General features: G+C 40.5%; 1 protein-coding gene across 2 annotated transcripts in view; it reads right to left on the bottom strand.

The window, feature by feature from the left end:
* Nucleotides 1-1,699: 1,699 nt before the first annotated feature.
* The window catches only part of dgkh (diacylglycerol kinase, eta), a 303,149-nt gene continuing 291,010 nt past the window's right edge, over nt 1,700-13,838 (bottom strand). For both annotated transcript variants that reach the window (XM_055644779.1, XM_055644780.1), the window contains one exon: nt 1,700-4,494. In XM_055644779.1, coding sequence (XP_055500754.1) covers nt 4,405-4,494 — 90 coding nt within the window. In that variant the 3' untranslated portion in view covers nt 1,700-4,404. The remainder of the gene's footprint in view (nt 4,495-13,838) is intronic.

Here is a 13,838-nt window from a genome sequence, read left to right as displayed (position 1 = left end):
GGTTACTGCTCTCAGTGACAGCTGTAAAAAAAAAATCAAAGTCAAGCTCTGCTGATCCAGCAGGATCTCCCAGAGATTGCTAGGTGGAATCCTCTGTGGCAAGATCTTGTTCTGCAGAATGAGCTTTTGCATTGTAGTGGGATTCCTACAGGTGGTCAAAACTAACTTTGTGTGCAAAAGGCCCTCAGACAACCAGCAAAATCAAAAGCCTTGTTCAAGCCCTGCCAAATCTATCGAAAGGTCTTGGAAACGTTCTAAATTTGAAAACATAAAAATAATCACAATAAAAGCTAAAGGCACCTTAATAAAAGGTATAAATACTGTAAAACACTTGAAAAGACTCCCTAACATTTTAAATAATCAAAATCACCAACTCATCGCTTAGAAAGATTAAAAAAGAATAAACCTAAACCTAGAACCTTGCTAAAAACAGATCTCCTGCTCTTCCTTCCATTTAAACACCAGTGGCCACTCTTCACACCCAGTGCAGGATTGTTTTGTGCGTGCAAGTATAAGGCATTTAGAGCAAGTCTGTGCTTCTACACTGCACCTGACACAATCATCAGAATGCAACTTGCTGCTACTGATAGCAACTGAGAGCAACTGCTAGCTTTCCCATTGAAATATAGAAACTGCTAACAATTAATATCCTGGCATTTCTCCACAAAATCTGTATCTACGATCTTAGGAAACTTTTGATTCAACTATATACACATAAGAGTGCTGAATTAACAATGTACTGTAGAGCCTTGCACACTGTACATGACATTCTTTATCAGATTTCAGGAATATTTTTTGCAAATAAATGCAGGTTTTGCTGCCCATATTCAACTTTAATATACAAACAAGAGCATATTGTGCAATCTCTAGATTGCAACAACCACTCTCTTATTTCATGATTCAAAGCTACTGTTAACAGCCCCAACCTGCCCTTTTCCCCACCTCCTCCCAATTTCTGCCCTGTGGAAGACCAAGTCTCTGTCTCTCCTGTAAATTTCAGTATCACTGGGTGTATAACTAATTAATCGTTACCACTACTATGGGCCCAATTGCTACTAAGTATGGATAACCTGATAATGGTTTAAGATCTTGGCCTTGTCGACAGTTCATAATCAAGTAATCTGATGATGGTAAAGAGCACAAGGAACAAGAGATTTCCTTTGAATGCGATACAAATCTAGAAAAGGGCTAAACAACTCAAATAGTTTCAGGCATATGCTTTGCATTGCATTTTGTGAGAACAGAGCGAGCTCTTTTGTCAGACTGTGCAGGAGACCCAAAAAAGGGAATTAATTTTACATGCCAGTATGAGCAAATAGCATTTACAATTCATTCATGGGGAAAGGATTTTGAACATAGGTGGAATTAAACTACTGCCATTAAGACCGATATTCATCCCTATTCAGTTTCTTATTTTCCTTCATATATATAAATTCTATAGAAGTACAACACCTTCCAAAGAGAGCAGCAACATCATTAAATATAGTGATTAAGAGGGAACTGCAGATGCTGGAGAATCGAAGGTTACACAAAAAAGCTGGAGAAACTCAGCGGGTCAGCAGCATCTATGGAGCGAAGGAAATAACGTTTCGGGCCGTCTGAAGAAGGGTTTCGGCCCGAAACGTTGCCTATTTCCTTCGCTCCATAGATGCTGCTGCACCCGCTGAGTTTCTCCAGCTTTTTTGTGTAACATTAAATATAGTGATGCAGGTCAACGATATATGTTAACGCACAATGCAATCACGCAGATTAATCAAGATTGAAATAAGGATTTGTTATTCTTGTTGCAAAACAAATTGACCACTCTGCGAGTTGGATTACGTTAACGACCAAAGACTTGTTCTCTCTGGTCCAGCTTGTGTCTCTGAACCATGTTTGCCCTTTCATTAACATACAAAATGGCTTCAGGGAAGTGTAAGAGAAAAACTGATGCTTAGGATTGGGAAGACAATTTCAGATGCAAGGGCCTCAACTGTTAAATATAAACAAAAACTGCAGATGCTGAAAGTCCAAAGTGAAAACAGAAAATGCTGGAAATACTGAGTAGGTCAGAACCACCCATGCGAATAAGAATAATGTTAACGTTTCGGGTCGAAGACCCATCATCAAAAGGTACGTTACTTATGATGGAACAAAGGGAAGAGTGGAATGGGCATTGAGAAGACATCAATCAAATAGCTAGGCTATGATGGTAACAATGGGTGTTACAAAGATAGAAAAAAATAATCTAAAGAAAAGAATGGAAATTTTAAATTTCAGATGTTGATTTAGCAAAAACAGTGAAATTTAGCACAAAATTACAATTTTGGAGGCCATTTAATAAAATCAAGTCAAATGGTTTCAGTGAAAGAACTGAGGTGGAGTTGGCATTGAGGTGTAAATTGGAGATGTAAAATGTTGGTCTTTGTGGTGAAAAATCAGAAACTCAAGTCAGAGTCAAATGGGATGTTGGGGTTATAAAGCATTACATTCTTCTAGAGAAGATAGTCAAGGTTGGCGGATGGAAACAATGGTTTTGGCCGTTTTAATATTAACCGGGCATATGTGTGGGCTCATCGGAGACTTGACCTTGGGCAGGCAGTCTGCTGATACAGACATTTTGAATGAGGTGGACGAATGGTACAGTGTTATTGATTTGTGGAAGAATTTGAAAACATAGAACAAAGAAAAGGTACAGTACAGGAACAGGCCCTTCTGCCCACAAAGTATGCATTGAACATGATTTCAAGATAAACTAATCTCATCTGCTTGCACATGTCCATACCCCTTTATTCTCTGCATTTCCATGTGCCTATCTGAATGGCTCTTCAGGAAGGTTGAAAATTATAATGAAAATAAGAACAACGATGAAAATGAAGATCCAGTAGTAAGTTTCATAGAATTATATTCTAATGCTTTTAGATTTAAGATAATTGACAAAAAAGTGGAAGATGAAATAACTTTCTCTTTTCAACTAACTGTGATTCAATAATGTTAGCTGAAACGGGAGAAGATGGATATAAAAGAACAACTTTCAAATGGCAAATTAATATGCATTAAAAAAAATTAAAAAAATAGGTAAGGGGAACCAATTGGATGGTTCTGCCAAAGAGGTAGTACAGATACAATGGACTGAGTGGTCACCACCTGTGCTGTGGAATTCCAACTGCACAAGTCCGCACAGGTTGAATCAGGCCTCCTTGTGGTTTTGTTAAATATTTCCATTCTTTTCTATTCAACAGAGGTTCACAAAGAACTCAGAAGTTTAAATAGCTGTGGTTCACCCAGAAATGTGGTATCTTGGTGTTTGGGGGAGGTGGGAGGGCAGGGGCCTGTGTGGCTAAGCTTAAAAATGTGATCATTGCTTTTCATGCCCATTAAATTCCAGAATTATGTATTGCCAGTGAACTTTTACACACTTGTGTACACACACATGTGCATACATACTCATTCACAAACTCACATAATGTAAAAAATACATCCATCACAGAGATAATTGTGATGAGTACTACCCTGTCACCAACACTCCTGTTCATCATTAATCATACAGTCACTGAATTACCCGCAAACGAGCAAGCGGGTTGTCTGCCAGTGTCTGAATAAGGCGGCATAACTCCTATGAACCAGTCCTTGTCAAAGAAATGTGCTCATGCAAAGTTTAACACAGAGCAGCAGAAACAACTTTTCATTCACAAACACTTCAGTAGTAATAAGTTACGGACTATTAAACAAATATAAAACTTGTTCAAGTGTTTCTCTTTTAAAAAGCATTAGGCATATATCATGCAATCCTAGAAAGAGTTCAAGCAGGCACACCATGCGGGAGAATTTACATGCATGCTACACTGCATGTGTTTCCTGCTTCAGTCTAAATTAAACTCCTTGGCCATCAAGTGATATGTTCCACAGACCATATTCATAGGACAAGAAATACTGATAACAAGTCCACTCCAAAAAAACGTATAGGATACAAATCAATACTGCCTTCTAAAGAAATTAAAGGCAATTGTCTGCATTAAATCGATATGTAAAGCGAAAACAAAAACAAGCCATTTTTGGATCTACGGCCCTCGCGGAAGGAAGTCCTGAAATATTATGCACCTGTAGTTGCCATTTTGCAGCATCCTTGAATCCAGAAGGGTTACGCAAGTTTACCAATGCATAATAGGACTTGTCATGTTAACAATCTAAAATGGCTGTGGAGGGTTAATTGCATTGGCACACAACCCTCAAATTAATTCATAACAGTTTAAGGTTAGAAAAGAACACATTAATCGAAGCAAACGCTTGAACATTGCACCCCGTGACAGCTGTGAGGTTATAAATCCTGCTGAGCGTAAAGGCAGCAGAAAGTCATACAACTGTGGGACTTGTAAGTGAAGTCCAAACAGCGCTCCCCTATTTTCTGAAATAGCACCGGAACAGCTACACCTCTGGCATGGAAATGTTTTTGCCAAGATCCTTAATTCCCTGGAGAATTCGCTTCATGTGGCCCACTTTCATTATCCCCAGATCCTGAAAAATATTAAAGAATAAACAAATTCATGAGCATTGTTAACTCTTTGTTACAATTCATATTTTATCAGCAACCCACAACACACGCATGCCAGCTAACTGGTTGACCAGAGTAAAATATCAGTACCATGGACAGCAAGGACAACTTTGGACTGATTAGTAGTATCTAAATGCCTTATCTTTGTGGAACTCTTCAATAGAGTTCACATTCCACCTGTAATCAGTCACTTTCCAAGGAAATCACACAATGCTGGGCTTGGAATCTTTAATTTGCATGTTTATGATAAACTTATCAGTACGTAAAGAAATGATTACCACTACCAACATCAGAACATTAAGAGACGGAAGGGTTGAATATATTTCTACAGCCGCTTTCACATTCAAATTATAAATACTGTTGTGATGTACGAAACGCAGTAGAGAATATGTGCACAGCAAGTTCCCACAAGCAGTAAATCAAAAAGGATTGGGTTTGAATTGCACTCTAAGCATTTAAACACAGAAATCTAAGCGCACCAGATAACATATTTCAGGCAATGATGGGTAAGAGATAAATATTGTACTCATGCAACTGAGAGAAGTGCTATCTTCTAAACAATGTCACAGGTTTAATAGATAACACCTCCAACAGTATAACACTTCCTCATGGCTGCACTTAGATTTCTGTGTTTAAATGCTTGGAGTGCAATTCAAACCCAATCCTTTTTGATTCAAACATCAGAATTACATGAATGAGTAACACAATCGAAAATGGCCACTGAGTGTTACTTGCATTGGCATAAAGACTGCAGTAAAATTCAAATATCGTTTAAGATTAGACAATAAATACTTTTACAAAAGAAAAATGTGATTATCAAAATTCTATAATTTGGATCTGGCCAAGCAGAAAATTTGCATTACTATTGTGTTGTAAGCAGAAACCATTACACTGTACAGGGAGGTAGAAGCAAGGAACTGCAGATGCCGGTTTACACAAAATGACACAACGTGCTGGAGTAATTCAGCGGGTCAGGCAGCATCTGTGGGGAACGTTGATAGGTGACGTTTTGGGTTGGGACCCTTCTTCAGACCCTTCCTCACTCCAAAGTAAAAGGTTCACTCCAAGCATTAAAGAAACAATTTAAACTGGTGTGATTCAGTGTTCTGTTACCAGTGAAGTAGCAGAAATGCCAATTTCAGCTACTGTATGTTTAACAATTGGCTTAGATTCTTGTAGAGATGAATATTAAAGTTTTAATGGCAGACTTGAAGGTCCAGTGCCCCGATTAACATTCCCTTGCTAAAATCAGATTAGCACGAATGTTATTTGCAGGATCTCATTATGCATAGAATGGTTGCTGCTGTTCGCAGATAACATGTGAGGCGATGCAGAATATTCATTCTTTCTTAGAGACAAGGAAGGGACCATATAAATATATTCAGTCAAACCTTGCTGGTGCTGGCCATGGTACAGTTTGCTCTGTTACTCAGATTGTATTACCCTCACTCCTTACCTCAAAAACAATTTTGCATTGTAAGTAAAACAAAATTTAAAAAAGATTCCAAATATCTAAAATATAAATCAAAAATGCTAGAAATCAACATTCACTGCACCAGCATACTCACTTACCTGACTGAACCTGATCTCACACTTAATAACTTTTCCTTCAACTCCAAACATTTTCTTCAAGTCATAGGTGTAGCTATGGAGCTATCGCAGAGGACCGATCTACAGCTGTCTTTGTGGGGTGTATGAAACAGTCGTTGCTTCATTTCTGCATGGGCCCATTCCCTCATTATTGCAGTTAATTTCCATCCCTCTCACCTTCGCCTTTTCCTACTCTTTCCTTCCTTGCTGAATCTGACTCCATCTCAGGCTGGCAACAAACATCCATTACAAGCCCACATACTCCACAGTTATCTGAAATAGTCTTCCCACCCTGCCTCCTGTAAGGGCTTTCCCAATTCCTCTGTTCTGTCCTATCTGTTTTAACGACAAGACTTGCTGCATATCTGCCTCTGAGATGGTTACCTGAACTGTGGCTTCCCCTCCATCATAGTTCACAGAGCCCTTGATTACCTCAGCTATTTCTCGCCCCATTGCTCTTACTTCCTCTCCTCCAGCATGGACAAAGCAGGGATAGTCCCCCTGGTCTTCATCTACCATCCCACCAAACTGCACCTTTAAAGCATCATCCTTCGTGAATTCTGTCATGTTCAACAAGATTCCACAAGAAGATGCATCTTCTCCCACTTCAACCAGCCAAAAGTCTGCTCTTCCAGGACCACCAATTAATTTGATTTCTTGTATATTTTTCCCTAGCAACCATAGGAGATGCAAGTCCTATCCCTTTACACCTCCCCTTCCCACAATCCAAAGGCCCTTCCAGATAACGCAGTGATTTACTTGAATTTCTTCCAATCCAGTGCACTGTATTTGGCGGTGACATCGTTGCCTCCACTGCACTGAAGAAACCAAATGCAGATGGGATGATCTCTTTGCCGGACACCCATGTTCAGTCCTCCAAAATGACCCTGAGTTTGTGCTGCTTGCCCCTTTAGCTTCCACTCCCACTTGCACTTTGACCTATCTGTGGCTTCTTGCACTGTTATAATGAGGCCCAACACAAGCTTGCGGAACAACACCTCACCTATCTGAGCATACTGGACTCAATATTGAATTTGGCATCAGCTAACTCGCTTTCTCTGTCAGTCTCCAAACTGGGTAGTTCATCTGTCATATTAGCTCAGCTTTTCTCTCTGCGTTAACATTGTCTGACTTGCTCTACATTTTAAAACTTTTATGTTGCCTTGTTTGTACACACACTCTCTAAATTCGCTCACTGCACAGCTTTTATATCCCTTGTTCAAATTCTGCCTGCCTACCCCACAAAAGTTCTTTCCTCACGCTTTCAGAAATATTCTTTGTCCTATTCACCCCTTCCCAGCAATATTAACATATTTTCTCTCTTTTCCAGTTCTCGCGAAAGATCCTCAACCTGAAACATTAACTTTGTTTGTTTTCTTCACAGTTGTTGACTGTTGAATGTTTCCAATATTTTCAGATATTATTGCTTTGTAACTAGCTGGTAGTGCAACCCAAATAGAAGAATAGCAAGAGCCAGAGCTCGTGGGCCCCGTGTGAACGGCAGGACTAACCATCTGTATCCTTAACTAAGTATAGAAACAAGAAACTGCAGATGCTGGTTGATCCATAAAAAAAGTGCTGGGGTTATTCAGCAGGTCAGACAGCATCTCTGGAGGACATTATAGGTCATCTTTCGGATCAAGACCCATCTTCAGACTCTTGAAGAAGTCTGAGGAAGGATCTTAACCCAAAACATCACCTATTCATGTTCTTCAGAGAAGCTGCCTGATTTGCTGAGTTAATCCAGCACTTTATATCCTTAACTAATGAGGTTTAAAGATGAAATACACGTCAAGCAAACCTAAAAAGGGAAATATGGTGATTTAGAGCAAAATCAGAAAAAGAGGAAAAGAGATAAAAGCAGGAAAGACGTAAAATTTGACCTTCAATTCATCAATGACACACTGCCAAACAAATCAGACTTCACATTTTTAATTGTTTTCTTTCTGGGTGACAGATTGATTTGACATCACTAACAATTATTACTGTGCAAGCTGTTAATAAGTAAAATTATCCTTCTCTGCCAAATTAATTAGTCAATTAAGGTAGAAATGAAACCTACAGGGAGAATGAGGGCAAGATTTTTTTTTGTTATGCGAACAGTGCATGTTGTCTGTCAACATCTAATTCATGTAATGTCTCTTCCTCTCTACAAACTGCCAAGCAATTTCTAAGCAATTTTGGTACTAATTACAGCATGCACAACCAGGGGCGCATCTACTGTGAAATTAATGAAGCTTACGCTTCAGGGCCCCTAATCCTGGAGGGGCTCCAGAAGCATATTCTTTAGATTTAAACCGGGTAGGGCTGCGGCCACCGCGGGCGGGGGTGGGGCTCTGGCTCGACGCCAAGGACAGTGTGCGTGTGCTCCTCCCCTCCCACAGGCTCTCTCTCTCTCTCTCTCTCTCTCGGGAATGCGCCTGTGCCACTCTCGGCCCCGCCCCCCTGATTGGACCCGTTCCGCTCATGTGAGGCACCGCCAACGGCCGGGAGGGGGCGCTATAAATAGCGGGAGTGGGAGAGAGACGGCGACTAGTCGAGGCACGGATTGGGTGTGAGGTTTAGTTAAATTGAGGTGGGGTTAAGGTGTGAGGTGTGAAGATTGAGTGGCGAGGTTTAGTGAGGTACGGTTTAGTCGAGGCGAGGTTTAGGTGTGAGGAGAAGTTTGGTAGTGAGGTATCGTCGAGGCGAGGAATTTGGTGAGGCGAGGGGATTAATCGAGGTATATGTGTGTAGGTATGGGGAAGTGAGCGTAGGTGAGGTGAGGAGGAGTGGATGTCTGAGCTCAGGAAGGGAGACCGAGGTGCTGTTGAAGGAGACGAGACCACTGCCTTCTGTGGCAGAGAATTCCACAAATTCACAACAAAAGTTTTTTCTCATCTCAGAGCTAGGCAAAGAGACATTTCAGGTAACATATTTTTGTAAAGATTGTTTTTGCTGTATGAGGCCATTTATTGAAACATATCAGATTATTAAGGGTTTGGACATGCTAGAGGCAGGAAACATATTTCCAATGAGTCCAGAACCAGGGGCCACAGTTTAAGAATAAGGGGTAGGCCATTTAGAACGGAGTTGAGGAAATACTTTTTCACACAGTTGTGAATAGACAATAGAAAATAGGTGCAGGAGTAGACCATTCGTCCCTTCAAGCCAGCACTGCCATTCAATGTGATCATGGCTGATCATCCACAATCAGTATCCCGTTCCTGCCTTCTCCCCACATCCCCTGACTCTGCTATCTTTAAGAGTGGATTGGCAGTGGAGGCCAATTCTCTGGAGGTTTTCAAGAGAGAGATAGATAGAGTTACAGATAGCAAAATCAAGCAATATGGGGAGAAGGCAGGAATGGGGTACTGTGTGTGGATGATCATAGAAATGTCTATTGTCTATTTCATGAAATATATATCTTTTGGGGGTTATTTTACTGCATAAGTGTTAGAAAATTTTTAAGCTTCTGTTATGTAAACTACCAGCAGAAAGCTTGAGAGTCACTTTCAAATTATTGAAAATGCAGGAGGTTCAGGGGGCTTTGCTCCCTGAACCCTGCCGGGGGCCTAGCCAGCCTATCGTGGAACAACCCCATTGAAGAAGATAACAGTGGTTACCCAAATCTCATTGCTGGTTGTGAAGGGGCCCCCATAACAGTTCAAGCTTCAGTGCCCCAAAAATGTAGGTCTGCCACTGAGCACAACACACCCATTTTCTACAACAGATCAATTGCACGTCCAATTTAGTGTTCTTCACCTGTTGGAACAGACCCAAAACAGACCCACTATATAAGTTTACCTAAGGCTGGGTTGGAGAGCAGGGAAGCATCTGACATATGCGTATATCATTAAATCCAGAAAACAGCTTCCTTAAAAAATAAGTGCATTTACGTTACCATATAACAGAATTGTGAACAAAATTGTGAACAAAAAGAGGGAACCGATCAACATGTGGCGTGTTTGATTCTCATTCCTATCTAGAAAGAAACATTGCTTTGCTTCTCATTTATTACCTCTTCAGGAAGTCTATGATAGCTTCATGGAACTGACTATTTTGGGTACTTTGCTCAGCTGCAAGGACTAACTTGCAGATAGTGCATGGAGACAACAATGATTTTGGCTAAGAGATGTTTTTAAACAAATGAACGTTTGCAATGACTCCTTGTTTCTGTGCAATGTAACATGTGCAAGCCTGTTGGTCAGTCACTGAATGGGATCTGTGGGGAATCATGTGAAACCATGTATCCAAGGATATAAAGTTGCACATAAACCAAAACATTCTCCAACACCAAATCATCACAAGGCCTGAGCTATGCAATAATATACAGCGAACAATTGGAAATATACAACTTATAAATGTACGGATATGAAATTGGGGAAAGCATATTACATCCACCTACAATAATTCTGTCATCCAGTTAGATCAGTGCTGCTCTTAACTTTATTTACAACTAGTACCTTGGTTTTGTAACCTTCAATAGATTTTACTTTATCTAAATCTATCAATAAAAGTCATGAATTTTTCAATTAACTCTCCAGCCTCGGAAGGTTTTTTGAGGAGACACTTCCAAATGTTCTCTGCCCTTTGTGCTCCCATTCAATATCCCTGAATCCTCTAACTCCCAACAGAAAAAAAAATAATCTAATTACCCCATTAAATCCTTTAATCATTTTATAAACCCTTTAATTATATCCTTTCCTTTTCTATATTTAAAGAAATATAATTGGTCTACATCATGTGCTTGGATTATCTAACCTCTTGCCTGAATCAGAATAGCTCTTCCTTACTCGACAAGGTACTGTAAGGAAAACGTTAAGGTATAAAAGTAATGGGAGAGTCTAGGACTAGAGGTCATAGCCACAGCATTAAAGGACGTTGTTTTTCGAAAGAGATGAGGAGGTATTTATACAGTCAGAGGGTGGTGAATCTGTGGAATTCATTGCCACAGAAGGCTTTGGAGACCAATCAATGGATATTTTTAAGGCAGAGATAAATTCTTGATTAGTACAGGTGTCAGGGATCATGGGGATAAGGCAGGAGAATGGGGTTAAGTGGGAAAGATAGATCAACCATGATTGAATGGTGGAGTGGTCTTGATTCTGCTCCTTATCACTTATGAACGTGAAGCAGGGGATTTAGTATCCTCATTATAAACATGCAAGAATGCAGGGACACCAAACAAGTGAAACCAAGACCATTTAATCAAAGAACTTAATTCCACATAGGTTCATTCTCAACTTCAAAGAAAATTTTGAGAGGCATAATGACAATGCCTCTAGTACCCGTCCAGCCCCGGGAAGACTGACACTCTGTTGAAGACTAGGTGAATTTGCCTTGCGGATGATTTATTAGAAAAGTCGATCTCTGATCACTCAGGAGAGTAACGAGAATGCAACTGCAAAGCAGCACTTGTCCCACTGAAACATGTTAATTATTGGGCCAAGCAGGAGATCACTTGGACTCCTGACAAGGGTATTACACGGACTTGTCTGGGCAGGACTTTAGAAGAGGAAAAAAGGGCACAATGGGCAGAAAAACAGAATTATTAAGAGAACATTTGTTGGAATATACTGAATGCAGACAGGAACTCTTCCCTTGAAAATGCTGCTCAACCTATGATCAAATTAAATGTTCACTTACAAAGGTAGCATGAGAGATTTTGCATTACTCCTGACTAAATTTAATCACACCCTTGGCTGCTACCTGAACTGATTAGCAGTGTATAGTGCAGTATTAAAAATACCATTTGCAACTTGATATGATGAATTATGTGGGAAGATGTGTAAACGTGATAACAATGGAATGAAAATCTGAATTTTAGAATGGGACTTTGAAAGGAACTTGTCTTGTTTATCAAACACAGGATCTGAAACATCAACTGTCCATTTACTTCCACAGCTGCTGCCTGACACAGCTAACTGAAGGTGGTGACACAGCTAGACAGGGTGGCGAAGGAGATGTTCGGCACACTTGCCTTCATCAGTTAGGGGACTGAGTACAAGAGTTGGAATTTGTTGCAGCTGTACAAGACTTAGGTGAAATTACACAAAGAGGAGTGTATGCAGTTCTGGTCCCCTGGCTGTATAATGGATGTCATAAAACTGAAAAGGGTGCAGAAAAGATTTACAAGGATGTTAATGGGATGGCATATAGAGATATAAGGAAAGACTGGATAGGTTGAGATTGTTTTTAGTGGAATGTAGGAAGCTGATGAGTGAGTATATATATATATATATATATATATATATATATATATATATAATGAGGGGCATAGATTAGGTGAATGTCAGTCTTTTTCTAGGTTACAGTAGTGTAAAACTAAAAGCATTGGTTTAAAGTGTGAGTGGAAAGATTTATAGAGGACCTGCGGGGCAACTTTTCATACAGAGGGTGGTGGGTATGTGCATCGAACTGCTAGAGGAAGTCGAAAGGCAGGTACATGAAATGGACAAGCACATGAAAGGAAAGATTGAGTGGGAGTTGGACCAAACACAGTCAAATGGGACAAGCTCAGGTAGACATCGATCATCATGGATAGGTAAGGCTGAAGGGCCTGTTTCCATGTTGCATAACTTGAAATCAGAGGTAGTTTGAGATAACGAGAAACACACATCCACAAAACATTGGTGGAAATCTGGAATTCCGCTTTCCAAAAGGTTGTTGAGGATGGGAGTGTCATTTGAAAACCTCAAAACAGGGAGTTCTAATACATAAGAGTATGAAGGTTTACAGAACTGAGGCAGAGTTGAGATACTGATCAACTGTGACCTAACAGTATGGTGCAGCAGACCAAAGGGGCTGAATGTACTACTGCTTGCCTCATGTTTCTGTTATTTGTCCTTACTCCTGGAATTAGTGATTTTTTGTGAGCACAGAATTAGCTTCACATTTTTGTTTGGCATCAAAAACAGTGTTGCAGGTCTCACTAACAGTTTGTGAACATAACGCATGTCACAAAGGGAAAATGAAATTATTCTGTCAGGTTTACAAAATTGCGTGAATGGGTTTCTCGGGGACACTGACATTGTCACGTTCAGCCCAGCATTCCCTACTGATGAGTTACAGGTTTTCTCAGCATCTTACCCAGCAGGTAGGATGTTTGCAGGCATGTCCCAAAGAGATATGTCGTGGGAAACATTTTCAGAAACAGGTGGATGTTGCTCCTGAATGCCTGAGGGCTAGGGTGGAACAGTCATCCAAAGGACACTGGCTGGTAAAGAACAGTGCCCACAGGTGGAATGGTTCGTGTGAAAGGGAGTCTTGGAGATCCTTGTGGACACAGCCAGGCATTCCCGTTGGGATGCTGTAATGACATAAGAAGAGCCTCTGAATGCCTGAACTTCGGGGAAGCTGGAGTGCGGACAAATGCACGAGTCCACACCACCTGCTCCTGTGGGCTGGAGGGAAAGTTGAAGAACTTGTTTTAGTTTAAGTTTGGGTGACCTGCTTAAAGCAGTGAGGAGCAACAAACTGTCAGATGTGGCAAATGTCAACAGGAAATGTTTGAAATGATCCTGAGGTTATTGAGAATACTGGGATCCTGAAAGCCATGGGAAGGCAACACAGTCAAGGCACAGGTTATATTTTAGCCCTCAGGGGGACCTCAGACCTCAAAGATAAAAACTAAATACCATTTGAGTGCTGACCCTTTAAAAAGTTAGCAAAATCTGGCTGTTCTGGAGACTTTCTGTTTCAGGCAAGCAACATGAAAAAAATTACACTGCATCAC

The sequence above is a fragment of the Leucoraja erinacea genome, chromosome 13 (genome assembly GCF_028641065.1).
Source record: "Leucoraja erinacea ecotype New England chromosome 13, Leri_hhj_1, whole genome shotgun sequence".
Classification (NCBI taxonomy): Eukaryota; Metazoa; Chordata; class Chondrichthyes; order Rajiformes; family Rajidae; genus Leucoraja; species Leucoraja erinaceus.
Note: the sequence above shows the minus strand (reverse complement) of the source record. Positions and strands in the feature narration are given on the sequence as shown.